Genomic DNA, 14,407 nt, shown 5'->3' with positions numbered 1-14,407 from the left:
AAAAAAAAAAAAAAAAAAGAAAGAAATTTCTGTTTTAAAAGGTCTTCTGAAAGTAAGATTGGCCATTTTAAGTAGCCTGGATAAAAGCATTAATAAATATCCTGTAGGCTATAGCCTGCTTTTTTGAGAAATGTACTAACTGATATGATTCTTTTCCAGATATGAGAATTGAATTTGCTTTTTGAGTTAGAGAAAGGAAGGGGAAGAGTACATGTGAGTGTGTATGTGTGTGTGTATATATGCACACGTGTATGTGTATACTTGTGTGTGTACATGTGTATATATATGTGTATAGATATGTATATGTGTGTACATGTGTATATATGTGTATAGATATATATGTGTGTGTATATGTGTATATATATATTTTTCCTTTTTTTTAATTGAGATAAGATCTTGCTCTGTCACCTGGGCATCATCATAGCTCTCTACAATCTCAAACTCCTGGGTTCAAACAATTCTCCTGCTTCAGCCTCCTGAGTAGCTGGGACTACCAGTGTGTGCCGTCACATCCAGCTAATTGTTCTTTTTTTGTTGTTGTAGAGATGGTGGGGGGTGTCTCGCTCTTGCTCAGGCTGGTCTCAAACTCGTGGTCTCAATCGATCCTCCCACCTCTGCCTTCCAAAGTGCTGGTATTATAGGTGTGAGCCTCTGCACTTTGCTGGAATTGTGTTTTCATTGGAGTTTAGGTTAGTCATGGGCTTCTAATATGGTAATAGCTTCAGTGATTGTGAAAAGACTAAGAAGTCTCACATAGAACTAAACAAGGATTTTTGTAGTCTCTTTTATTTCATTATGAGGGAAGGGCTGGTGGTTATGGAGAATTTTGTGTGGTCCTACCTTTGAATCCTCCGACCGCTCCTGTCCCTCCGTCCACCCGACCCGCCTTCAGTTAGGCAGCTGACCTTTCCAGTTGTCTGCTTGTAGCTCCTCAACCTTGCATGGGTTGGACTTGATGTAGGAAGATGATGTCATTAACCCATGGAATTGTGATTTTACTTTCATCCTTTTGTTTTGAAATAGTCAAGTAAATCACATCAGTCTCATTGCTGAATGGCTAGTGGTGTTCAGAGCCCCTGAAGGGCTCCACTGAGAAGGTTCAGGAGTCAAAAAACTTGGGATCAAATAAGCATTTTAAGAAATGCTGCACACCAGTCGTGATAATTACAAACAGGAAATAGCCTCAGTGTCCAGCAGTGAGTGAACAAATACAGGAAATGGCACACCCAGTGGACACTCGTCAGCCTTAAAGAGGAGACCCTGTCACTTGTGACAGCCTGGAGGAGCCTGGGGGACGTTATGTGAAGTGAAACAGCCCGGCCAGGAGGACAGAGAGGAGCTTTGCTTTTGAAATCATGGGTGGTGTTGCTCATGGGTGGTGTCACGTATCTGTGGATCCGTAAAAGTTAGAGACAGTGCATGTAGAAGGGAGGCTTGTGTGGTGTGGGGGACGGAAGATTTTGGTCAAACGGTACAAAGTTTCTGTTGTATGTAAGAAACAGGCTCCAGAGACCTATCGTGCTCCCTGGTGACTATAGTTAATAATTACACGCTGGAGTTGGGAATCTCTGGGAAGAGATTGTCAGTGTTCTCACTGTGTAAATGTAGGTTTCCAAGGTAAGGCATATGTTAATTTGCTTGTATGCTTACTTCAGAATATCATGTTGTACACCATAAATATGTGGAATTTTCGTCAATTAAAAAAATCTTTTAAAAAAAAGCAGTGCTGCGCACCGTTTCTTTGTCCTGGGGTGCACAGTGCATTCTAGCGTGTTCAAGCCTCTGACAAGTCCTGCAGTCCAGACGTCCAGTGCACTTGGCTTAATCACGTGTTTCTTAGACCCCTTTTGACCACAGAATCTACTTTGCCCATAATATCGTCTGGAATTAGTAATCTATAAAAGCCCTTTGGAAAACATGGCTCTAATTGAAATCATCCAAATCCCCTTCTACCCAGATTTTCTAAGTTTCCCAAGCTATTGGTGCTTCCAGAACCACACCTGCTCTGAGCCAGAAGCGCAGGAAGTTGTTTCTCATTTGAATGTTCTTGTCTCTATACGTTGCCCTGCACGTCCTGGGGTCCAGGGGTTTCAGTAAGGGTGGTGCAGGTCATTGTTCTCTAAGTATAATTATATCGTGTCTGCAAACTTGGCTTTCCTGAAAACAAAACTTTACTCATTAATTGCCTTTTATTTATTTTTGCAGGGGAACACTATTTAATCTCTTGGCAATTTTAATTAGTGAGCCTCAGATTCCAAAATCTTATCCTGTGTTTGATATGCAGTTGGCGGCCGATTCAACTTTGGTTGAAATGTCTTTTGATGCTAAGGTGAGGTGACAATTTCTGGGGCAAACTATGATCTTTTTCCCTTTTAATGTGGACCACGACACTGTAGAATATATAAATATAATCCAGTCAAAAGAGTAAATATCTTGTCATGAACCTCAAAACTCGGATAACTATTTTGTGAAATTAATATATTCATTTTTGTATGTTTTAATGTACAAAGACGAAGAAAAATAGTTAGCATTTTTATTTAAATTAGATAAATCTGTTTCTATCCCTCTCTGCTCAAACCATTGATTGACATGTAATTCTATAGTATGGGTCTAAATGGGGGTGAAGAGTCACCATCTTAGAGATTTTAGGTCAGTTCTCTTGTTCTAGCTCTCCATCTCCCTGCCTAGATGAGAGTGTAAACTCAGAGTTATTTGTTTCTCTAAGGTTGTACTAAAACTTGAGAAATATCAGACTGCTTAGAAAGTGTGTGTTCTGAGAGAAAATTTATTTTATTTTGATCCAGGATTTTTTTTTTAAGGATGGGGCATGATTTGTTCTTATAGATATAATCAGAGTTATATTTTAGAAAGCTCTTTAATTTATTGAGCCTCTTTTTTTTTTTTTTTTTTTGAGACAGAGTCTCATTATGTTGCCATGGCGTCACAGCTCACAGCAATCTCAAACTCCGGCACAAGGGATTCTCTTGTCTCAGCCTCCCGAGTAGCTGGGATACAGGTGCCCACCACAACGCTGGCTATTTTTAGAGATGGGGTCCCACTCTTGCTCAGGCTGGTCTTGAACCTATGAGCTCAGGCAGTAATGCATTGTTCTTGGCCTCGCGGAGTGCTGGGATTTGGAGGCGTGAGCCACCAGGCCCGGCCGCCTCCTTTTCTTTATAACTCTGCATTTGCCTGTTTGACTGTTGGGCTGACATTTGTTCCCCGACTGGGCTGTGTGTTCCCCAGGGCAGGTGCCTCGTCCGTGTCAGCTCCTGTGTGTCCCCAGCACCTCACACGGCGCGTGACGCATGTGTGTTGAGCAAATAAATGAAGGAGAAGAAGAGGAATGTAGTTGTAAAGAGGATAGACTCCAGAAATGTTTAGGACATTGAGAGGTTGATAGGAAAATAAAGTGTGAAGATTAGAATATGACTTTTAGATTCTGGCCTGAGAGTCAGACAAGAATTACAGTAAAAAGAGTGGGTTCAAAGGAAGAATAATAGCTTGGTTTTCGATTTCCCTGTGGTATTTCCATTTGAAAATCTAACATACCAAGTGGCTTATGGGCCAGAAGACAGCCTCAACGTTTGGAGTTCTTGAGAACAAAATGTCTCTAATCCCAGGATTCAGCCAGGCCACAGGGGAAGTCCTAGTTCAAGTTGAGCATAAGCCTAAATTCCCAGCACCTCTCCCCTCAACTCAGGGGCACCTCTTTATATCCTTAAAAGCCAACGGGGCTGATGATCTGATTGATTTTGTAGACCAAGTATGCGATTTTTTTTTTTTAGCATTCTGTGGCCCCTCATATCTTCTTTCCTTGACTCATTTGTTGAAACACCATTAAAAGCATAGTCCTTTTATGAGAGCACTTCCTTGAGAATGATAGAACCAAATGGAACAGGAAAATGAACTGTACTGTTTCCAGTTAACCAAAAATGCTTTATGGTGGGGTGTGATGGCTCATGCCAGTAATGCTGCCATTCTGAGAGGGGAATCCCTTGAGCTCAGGAGTTAAAGCACAGCCTAAGCAAGAGCCAGACCCTGTCTCCACACACACACACACACACAAAAGAAAAACTAGCCAGGCATGGTGGCAGGCACCTGTGGTCCCAGCTACTCAGAAGGCTGAGGCAGCAGGATCACTTGAGCCCAGGAATTGGAGATTGCTGTGAGCTATGATGATGTCACAGCACTCTAGCCTGGGTGACAGAGTGAAACTTTATCTCAAAAGAAAAGTTTTGTTCTAAGTACCTAATGAGAATCAAGAGAAATTACTATTTTCTGTCCCAGTCTATGATATTGATTATTCTTGAAAATTCTAGTTACAGAAGCTTATCCTGGAATACACAGACACAGCCACCGCACTTGTATATGAGATCCTTCTTGTGTCTCAGCAGGTACCGTATCTCTTGGGTGACCTCGTACTGTGTGACTATGTTATATGCAGCTTGTCTGTTATACCTCTCGGCTGACCTCATACTATGTGGCTACTGTACATTCTATATAGCTTGTCTGTTATGTATCTCATGTGATCACATACTATGTGGCTATTATACATTATATGCAGCTTGTCTGTTACACATCTCATGTGACCTTGTACTATGTGGCTATTATTTATTACAGGCATGCCACATTATTACATATGATCAGTGATATGGCAGAATGCTTGTCAGAGAGACGTCTCCAAATTGGTGACCTCAATGACACCACTTTTGCTCTCAAGAGCTCTTCTGGCTTATTTTCCAAAATACTGATTTTGAAGATTTGATTAACCAGGATAAAACGTATTTGAGAATGAGTATCCTGTTAGATACAACTTGAACTTCATGAATATGACTTGTTTATTTCCTTGACTCTCTTAGGGGAACCTTGGATTGGGTTCCACAGAGTTTGCTATCAGCTGGGTGATGTCCTTTCTGCAAAGCTGTCCTCCCACTGTAAGTACCTGGGGGCAAAAGCAGAATTAGCTCTCAAGCTTAATTAAACAGATGCTCTTGTGCTTAATTAATCAAACACAAATTTTCTCTATGGTGTAGTCAAGTTTATCAGTCAGAAGGAAATTGTAAATTTGATAGCTTTATTACTTAATTAAAACAAAATGTTTTTACATTTTGGGCCTAAATATTTAAGGTACTGAAATGGTATCTTAAATATAGTATATATTTATATGAAAAACTAAGCCTAGAGTCTTAAGATAAACGTAGACAACAGGATATTCAATTATTGGCTCTGTAATTAGTCAAAGGATAGGCATTCACCTTAAGTAGCCAGTATGCACATAACTTGGGACCGCCTGTGCACTGTCCTGCAGCCACCATCCTGGTCCCTGTCACCGTTTCTCTTTGACAGTACAAGCCCATCTCAGCAGTCTCTTCCCATCTTCCCACCAGATGGTAGCTCAAGGGATCTATTTAAAATGAGTATCTGATTGTTAGCCCTTGCTTTAAACCCTCAGCTGCTTTTTCCTTATGAATAAAGACTAGATTTAACCTGGACCTACGGCGCCTCTGGTCTTTCCCCCTCCAGCCCCATGGGTCTCTTCCTCACTGTCCCCTCCCCACTCCAGCTCCATCTAAGGACCTTTCCCACTGCCTGTCTGAGGCTCTCCCTGCCCTTGACCACCTGGTCAGCTCCTTCCCATCCTTCAGGCCTCAGTGACCATCCTGGAGTGGGGTAATGACAGATGATAGGGCCCTTGGTTCACAAGGCTTGTCACTATTGTGGGTTACATTTGTTTGAATATTGGGGTCTGCCCTGTCACAGCCCTCATGCCCACATGCCAGGGTAGGATTGGACTTCCTCCCTCCCGATTTGAAATTCGGTGGGGCTCTGTTTGTACTTTGGCCAATGAAATGTGTGTGGAAGTGGCCTGTGTCACTTCTTGGCAGCAGCGTCAGAGTGAGTGCATGCCTCCTCCCACATGCTCCCCTTCTGGGCTGGTAATGGCTACATTCCACAAGCTGATGGCCCCAGTGACCACAGTGAGCAGAGCCCCTACTGACCCTTTGGGACATTCAGTGGGAACAAGTAAACCTTTGTTTCTGTGCCTGTGTAGCCTTGTTCATCATGACAGACACACCTTCTCCAGCAGACAGCAGGTGCCCTGAGTGCAGTGTCTGTCTTGCTGGGCGCTCAGTAGGTCTTGATAAAATAACTGCAGAGTTAATTCTTTTTTTTGAGACAAAGTCTCAAGTTGTTACCCTGGGTAGTGTGCCGTGACATCACAGCTCACAGCAACCTCACACTCTTGGGCTTAAGTGATTTTCTTGCTTCAGCCTCCCAAGTAGCTGGGACTACAGGCACCTGCAACAATGCCCAGCTATTTTTGAAGATGAGGTCTCGCCCTGGCTCAGCTGGTCTTGAGCCAGCTGGTCTTGAGCTCAGGCAATCCACCTGCCTGGCCTCCCAGAGTGCTGGAATCACAGGTGTGAGCCCCCACACCAGCCTCTTATGAAGACTTTGTCCCTCTGTCCTCTCACTCCTCCAAACCTCCTTTCTCTTTATTCATTCACATATTCAGAGTCAGCCAATATACATTTAACTGGAAATAGCTTCAGAAGGTGGGAACCCCAGCTAAATCCTCCCCTGCTGATGGAGGATGTGATGTGGAGTAAGGTGCTGTCTTTCTGTATGTGGACTTGCCTCTGATGACATCTGGGTTCCCTGCTTTGAGCTGTTTTCTGGATAGCCAGCTGCCTTATAGGGAGACTGAGCCCGTAATCTTGCCCCCAGCACAGCACACGGACCCCAGCAGGCGTCAGCTGTCCGGCCCACTTCAAGGAAGTTTGTAAAGCTGTGGCTGCTCATGGTGATGGGAGCTCTTATGTGCGAGGTGTGAGACCCCCCACTTTTTCTATGCCATGGTTAGGGTGACCAGATTTTAACTTCAGTAAGGCGAGACAACATGGGGGGGGTGGGGCGGGGCCAGGCAGGGGACGGGGCAGTGCAGGACCTGACAACAATGCAAACTTTGATAAACAGTTCTCAATAATCATTTCTCAGCAATTATTTGTTATTATTACAGTTTAACATTATAAAAAAAAATTTTTTTTTTGAGACGGAGCCTCAAGCTATCCCCCTGGGTAGAGTGCCATGGCATCACAGCTCACAGCAACCTCCAACTCCTGGGCTCAAGCGAGTCTCCTGCCTCCGCCTCCCAAGTAGCTGGGACTATAGGTGCCTGCCACAATGCCTGGCCATTTTTTGGTTGCAGCTGTCATTGTTGTTTGGTGGGCCCGGGCTGGGGATTCAAACCTGCCACCTTAGGTGTATGTGGCTGGGGCCTTAGCCGCTTGAGCCACAGGCGCCGAGCCAACATTATAAAATTAACAAAAATAATATAAAACTCATATTCTGGCAGAATAGCCACATGGCAGCTGAAAACCGTATATTCCCTTCTTGTTCTCCCACCCGTTCATGCATTCTTTCCAAAAATCAGGACTTTTTAAAAATGCCGCAGGACATGGGACAAATTATTGAAAAGCAGAACTGTCCTGCCAAAAGTGGGACATCTGGTCACCCTAGCCATGGTTGGGGACTCTGTCATACGAACTGACCTGTGGAAATCTGGGGTCCTACGGACTCCAAGTGACAGGAAAGTTTCTTTTTTTAATTTTTAATTATTATTTTTTCATTGTTGGGGTTTATTGAGGGTACACAAATCCAGGTTACACTGATTGCTTTAAACCAGCTTCTAGAGTTGTTTCACTAAAGAGACTGAGTACGAGGTCGGAGGCCAGTCTGTGACCACGAACTGTGTTAAGGTGAAGGGCAGAAAAAGGCAAAGGGGTCAGCGACCCTAGTGAGTGCTTCAGTTCACCCAGGTCTAAACGTTGTGGGCAGAAACAGCAGCTGAGAGAACACTGCAAAGGAAGCTGCCTGCCCTCCGGGGTGGCCAGCTCTGGGTGTCTTACCCGGCTAGAGCGAGGTGCTATGAGAAGTTAACATTTTAATCCTGTTCAGCTGTAAGACTCTGACAAAAATAAATGAACAAAAATAAAAACATAATTCCTAGGTGGCTAATCAGCATTACTCTTCCCCTGCCCAGACCCTCGCCATGTTTGCCAGACCATATGTCTTCAGTCGATGGCTGTAACGTTTAGGGCATGTGTGCAAACGGATTTGGACTGCTGGGGAGGTGTCAGAAGCAACGCACACCACAGAACAGGCGGCCCTCGCCCTGAGGCTGGTCAGTGGCCCGCAGGTGGCCTGGTTAGAGCAGGAAAGAGCACTAGCATTCTTTTCCACAATAACCCACATTTGTGGATAATGATTTGAAAATATCAAAACCATAACACACAGGAAGACCTGTGCCAGTTATGCATAAGACCAGTTGCCCCCTACAAGCAGGGTCAGAGCTGTGGTAACTTTCAAAGAAGTTGGGGTCCGAAGTGGGAGGAGAGCACTGGAAGCGGGAACACACAACTTCCTGTGTGTTATGGTTCTTATGCAAGAAAAGCAGGAATCCAACATCTTCCAGTGTTGGTCCTCTCCACTTTCATCTCCCCCTGAGAAATGCCCCAGAAGTGCTGTCAGGGAAAGCCCCACCATCAGCATCCTCGTGTCAGGCCTGGTTTCCTGTGCTTTCTCACTTAGAATAGTGTTTCTCAAGGTGCGTCCAGGGAACAAATCCATCCCAATTGTCTCTGATCAATACCTGGAGGGTGGCGCCCAGTGTTCTGCATTTTAGCAAATTGCCCCGGTGATTTTATGCACATTGAAATCTGAGAGCCACCACTGTGTAGGGAGATAAACCATCTTCCTACTTGTGTCAGCCTGTCCTGCGCTGCTATGAAGAACTGCCTGAGACTGGGTAATTTATAAAGAAAAGAAGCTTATTTGGCTGATGCTTCTGCTGATGTACAGGAGACGTGCTGTCTGCATCTGCTCTGGGTCAGGCTTCAGGGAGCTTCCAGTCGGGGCTGAGCCGAGGGGCCGAGGGGCCGAGGGGCCAGCAGGTGTTAAGGGGCAGAAGGAGCCAACAGAGAGGGAGGAGCTGGCACCAGGCTGTCACTTGGACTAACAAAGTGAGAACTTGCTCATCACTGCAGAGACGGCACCAGCCCTTCCTGGGGAAACCTCCCTGTGACTCACCTCCCACCACCTCTCACAGGGCTGACCTCCTAGGATCAGATCTCCACAGGAGGTTGGGAGCAGCCAAAGCTCCAAACCGCGTCACTCCTGGAAGTTTCATTTTGTCCCCATTCCCGCTTCCAGTGCTCTCCTCCCACTTTAGACCCCAACTTCTTTGAAAGTCACCACAGCTTTGACCCTACTTGTAGGGGACAACTGGTAAACCAGGTTGATCTGCGATCTGGTGATGTCAAAAGACTAAATGATAACAAATTTAATTTTGAAATCTCAGTTGGCTTTATGTGCACTTGTATCTAGAACAGAATAAGTGATGTGATGTGCTGAGCAGAAGGGCTCAGCTTTCCCGAGGAGGGCTGAAGACAGCAAAGGCAGGGGCCACGTGTGTCCGTCACGGCAGGGCAGGACCCAGAGACAGAACAGTAGCAAAACAGCGAGGGACTAACATCCACTGCGTCAGGCCACTTCTGTGTAGATTAAAGTGGCGGAGCTTCATCACTGTGCTGATTGAGGACTGTGACCTGGCCTCTCTGGGGAACTGGCTGCTGTCACAGTCTGGAGGTCAGACCCCCCCCTCCCCAGTTAGGGTTTGTCAATGTGGGACTTTAGCACAGGGGCCTCCCTTCTGATTTTTAGTCTAGTCTAGTGCAGAAGCTTAGTTTGAAGTAAGAGCCTCCTATAATTTTTATTTGACACTGAGTACTTGGCAGGGGGCTGTGAGGACCCCAGGCCGGGTTTGGGCTTTCTTGGGGTGCCATTAGCAAGTGGCCTCCAGAATCCTAAAGCACTTTGACTCGGCACCAAAAGAGGAAACCAGGCGGCAGCCGCAGAGCTGGGGTGAAAAGGCGAAGCCAGGCGGCAGCGGTGATTTAACAGAAAAGCTAAATTTTTTTAAGCAGATAGAACACACCTGAGAGGGAGGTGCGGGTCTCTTCCTGGGAAGGCGGAGGGGGGGTGCGCCTTGCAGACTGTGTGCCTGGTGTTTACTCCCCAGCGCCTGCCTCTAATGTTGATGTGTGTCTTTCTCCTGGGGTCTTGGTCAAGCTGACTCCACACCACTCTTACTAACGTCTCCTTTGGAAAGTCTTCAAGATAGTAATAGGGCATCCATCAATCATGGGATGCTGACTAGCTTCTTTTTTAAAAAGTTCTTACTGGGCTCGGCACCTGTGGCTCAAGCAGCTAAGGTGCCAGCCACATAGACCTGAGCTGGTGGGTTCGAATCCAGCCCGGGCCGACAAACAACAATGACGGCTGCAACCAAAAAGTAGCCGGGTGTTGTGGTGGGCACCTGTACTCCCAGCTACTTGGGAGGCAGAGGCAGGAGACTCGCTTGAGCCCAGGAGTTGGAGGTTTCTGTGAGCTGTGATGCCACAGCACTCTACCTAGGGCAATAGCTTGAGGCTCTGTCTCTCAAAAAAAAAAAAGTTCTTACTAATCATTCCTTCTGTGGAGGTCTTAGGAGTTGAGCGGTCTCCAAATTTTAAAACTTTCTAACCACAATCCCGGCTAGTTCTGTTTTGCAGTAGCTCTGAATAGTCCGTCTTCCCTGCCCTGCTCATGTCTGCTAAGGGGCTATTTCCTCTGTGTCAGTGACTGTCTGCTGTCCTCCCCTTGGGGCCCTGTGCCCTAGCTGTCCCTAACAGTACTCTTTCTTTTCCTTTGTTTTTTTGTTGTTTTGAGACGGGGTTCTGCTCTGTCCACTGACTAGATCGTGCTGCAGCCTGAAAATCCCGGGCTCCAGCCATTAGGCCTCAGCCTCCCAAGTAGCTGGGACTATAGGTGCCCACCACCAGGCCTGACTAATTTTTTAAAATTTGGTGAAGATGGCAGAGTACGATTTCAGTGAGAAATAGTTTAGCATTTCCCAGCGCACTGGTGTAGGGGGTTGAGGGCTTCAGTTCAGATTCGCATCGAGGCTGCGGCTGAAGTGGCCGCTTTGTGGATGGCCCGCAGCAGCCCACGTGTCACTGTGTTTTCCTTGTCTAGATCACTTTTGTGGCCAATATTGTGAGACAAGTGGTGAAGGGGCTCTCAGCCCCAGAGCAGCAGCTGAGTCCCCGCCAGGCCGTCCTGTTGTACCAGCAGCTTTCCATCCTCAGGAGCTGCCTGCAGCACAGCTGGACGCTGGGTGAGCACATCAGGACTGACCACAGAGAGGAGTTCAGGTGAGGCCGGCCGGGTCTGATCCTCGCAGAGCTCTGCTCATTCCTGATTTTCATGCAAACCTGCAACACATTCTGATATGTAGAAGATGAGGGGACAGAGAAATCTCATTTTGTTTTCAATAGTATTTCACGCTGATCTGAGCTAAGGTAGGACGTGGGGACCTCTAGGAACCATTGCTAATTTAAAGTATATTCCTGGGCCAGCAAAGACTAGAGAAACATCGAACTGTCTCCGCAGAAATGTTTCTCACTGACTTTATTGCAGCTTTTGTTCCATGGAAGTATTATAGTAGTGATTTTAATCCGCTGTGAGGGATTAAGAATACCAAACTTTATTGAAGGGGTTGATAAATTATGGATCATGAATTCAACAGAGTCATTAGAAAGAAACAATTGATAAAGGAGGAACAAGTCTGGCCGGGGCCTGGGGGTTTCGTTTGTGGCTTACCCCCCTTTTCAGTAACAAACACTGAGCAAGAGCAGAAGCCAGCGCTGGCTTCCTCGCCCGCCTGTGCTCCGGCAGCCCGGCGCTCAGCGGGCAGCCCGACCTGAGCACCTGTGACGTCTGGGCTATGATGCAAAGGGTGTAGCAGGTGTGGCTTTGCCGCTGGTTTGGATGCAGATGTAAAAGGCCATGGGGTGTACGTGATGGGAGTAGATTGGCTTTTCAAAACATCTCAGCCCAGTTTGTAGACTCCTGTTTTTGTTCCATGTGGTGTTAGCCTGGTGGTTCCGTTCTGGCTCGCGTTTGGCTTGGAGTTGATCCAAACACCCCAATTCCCACTCCTTCACACCCCGACCTCCTCACTTAAAAAAAAGGAAGGTAAAATTCAGTCAGCATGAGATCCACCACTCTAAAGTGTGCGGTTCTGTGGCTTCTAATACATGGCAGAGTGTTTGCCACCACCGCCACTTCCCAAGTGCAGAACACTTCCTTCACCCCCCCCAGAAAGTCAGTGTCCAGGGAGCAGTCACACCCTCGTCCCCCTCCCCCAGCCCCTGGAAGCTGCTGGTTTCTGTCCAGACATTTCATGCACATGAGGCTTCCGTGTGGGTAACATGTGGCCTCTCCCACTTACCTTAATGTTTTCAAGATTCATTCACGTTGTAGAACGTCACACCACCCAATTTCTAAAATGTAGTTATGAACTTGTAAAAATCAGGACAAGTGGAAAAAGATGGTGTCGTGCTCCTAGATGTCAGCAGCTAGGTGGGCTGACCAGCAGCCCCCGCTCCTCACTGCCCAGCTCGCCCCTCCCCCTCCTGCCTTGCACCCTCAGACCCACCTCCCTACTTCACCTCACCTGTGGGCACTTCTGTGTGTGGTCTTTGTTTTAAATGAGCGATTTTCTAAGTTGCTTCGCAGTAGAATCACCTGACTAACCACACATTGAGTACCCTCACTCCAAACACTGGAAACTCCAAATGCTCCAAAATGTGAAGCTTGTGCAGCCCCAACAGGAAGCTGGTAGGAAGCCAGCAGGAAGTGCCCATGGGAGGGTTTAGACCTCAGGTGCTCACACTGGGCATGCTCAGCCAGACAGTTCACCCAGATGTCCCCAAGTCTAAAATCTCAAGTCTAAAACACTTCTGGTCTCAAGCATTTGAGATAAGGGGATTCTCAGTGTGAGGTGTGAGACACAGACCCCCCGCGTGTCCTGGAGAGGTTCAGTCTGAGCTGGGCTGAGCCCAGGGCAGTGACTTTTTTGTAAGAAGCTCCTCAGGTGATCCTGGTGTGCTCCTTGGGTTGCAGTCCTTTTTGTAAGTCACGGGGGTGGGGGTGGGGGTGGGGTGGGGGGTGTGTGTGTGATTGAAGGCTTCTTCCTGTCCCATGAGCTTTCTGTTGTTGGTTTGAGAAGCCTGTCTGTCCGCCTGTTCTCTAAACCAATTAACAGGGAAGTGGATGAGAGAGCAACAGTTTTATTTACAGAAAAGTCAGTAATTCTGGAGAACAGCGAGGCTGTCTCTTCAAAGATCTAAAAACTATATTTCTAGTTAGTCACCACTTTACTGAGTGCACAGGTGCCCTGGGTCCTTGACTGGTGCTCCAGAGTCCATTTCCCCAACTTGTCCATGACAATGGCCTTGACAGTGAATACACAATCTCCAAGTGTCAGCACCTGGGCTGGTCCGGCCTTGTCAGGGCCTGACCAGCAGCACCTTGTATGAGATGGCCGTTCAGGTTAACGGTGGCTGGTGACATTTCATCTCTATGGACGGAGGTCAGGGGGTGACGGAACCCTCCCCTCTTGATTAGACTTTCTTTTCCACTTCCCACTGTGTACTGCCCGAGAGAGTAAGAGGCAGGAGCTTGGGTCAGACTGCGGTGAGGACACGCTGCCTTCCATATTAGTGCTTTGATGACGATGTTATTTATGAAGCTCACTGCCTTGGCTCAAGGGAAGTGTTCCAGTGAGCTGAAGGGCACACCTGCCAGAGAGTTCCTCGGCCACGGAGGGCAGAGGTGGGAGGACTGATGATTCCGCCGGGTCTGGTGGCCTCGGCTCCCACCCCCAGCAACCCACCCCGTGAGTGTGACGGCCGCGCTGTGACCAGTGTGACAATCGTAGCACTTAACGCTCTCTGTTTTCTTCCTGTGATTTTCAGGTACTTTATTCACATGCCAGCCTTGGAAAAGAGGCTCCCCGCATGTTACCCTATTACTCAGTCTACCACACAACTGTTCCGTGAAGTTCTGAAACTGGTTGAGCAGAAACAACATGTTAAATGTTAACAAGAGGACGAGATCTCAGTCGGGAGTCAGCTTAATATTTATGAGAAACGTTTTTGATTTATCCGCAAGTCTTATAAACACAGACTTTATGTGACTGGTTCATCAATGTCTGTCTAAGAGAAGTCCTTAAAATCTTTTACCTGATGCAAAAACAAAAGACCAACTATCTAAATCCATTCTCACAAAGCGGTGCTGAAAAACGAATGTTTCTCTAGAAAAAAGTTCCTAAAGACAAAAGAACTCTAAAGGGGACAGAAGCCCACGGAGAGCAAATGCGGAAAGTACAGTCCGATGAATTTCACAGGTGTGAAGCCTGAGACACCCCAAGATCAATAGTGGGGAATGTAAACTACAAAACGGTCGTTTGAGCAAGAGGATGGCGCCCTTCTCGCCCTGCAGGTCTCCAGGGACCAGC

At 46.9% G+C, this 14,407-nt stretch overlaps 1 protein-coding gene across 1 annotated transcript in view; it reads left to right on the top strand.

The window, feature by feature from the left end:
* The window catches only part of CUNH12orf56 (chromosome unknown C12orf56 homolog), a 59,600-nt gene extending 45,608 nt beyond the window's left edge, over positions 1-13,992 (top strand). The window contains exons 9-13 of the mRNA XM_023518409.1: positions 2,206-2,329; positions 4,323-4,397; positions 4,863-4,937; positions 11,080-11,258; positions 13,866-13,992. Coding sequence (XP_023374177.1) covers positions 2,206-2,329; positions 4,323-4,397; positions 4,863-4,937; positions 11,080-11,258; positions 13,866-13,992 — 580 coding nt within the window. The remainder of the gene's footprint in view (positions 1-2,205; positions 2,330-4,322; positions 4,398-4,862; positions 4,938-11,079; positions 11,259-13,865) is intronic.
* Positions 13,993-14,407: the final 415 nt, after the last annotated feature.

This window comes from Otolemur garnettii, unplaced genomic scaffold (genome assembly GCF_000181295.1).
Source record: "Otolemur garnettii isolate 467f Iridium unplaced genomic scaffold, OtoGar3 scaffold00138, whole genome shotgun sequence".
In the NCBI taxonomy this organism is placed as follows: Eukaryota; Metazoa; Chordata; class Mammalia; order Primates; family Galagidae; genus Otolemur; species Otolemur garnettii.
This window is presented reverse-complemented; position numbering and strand designations above follow the sequence as displayed.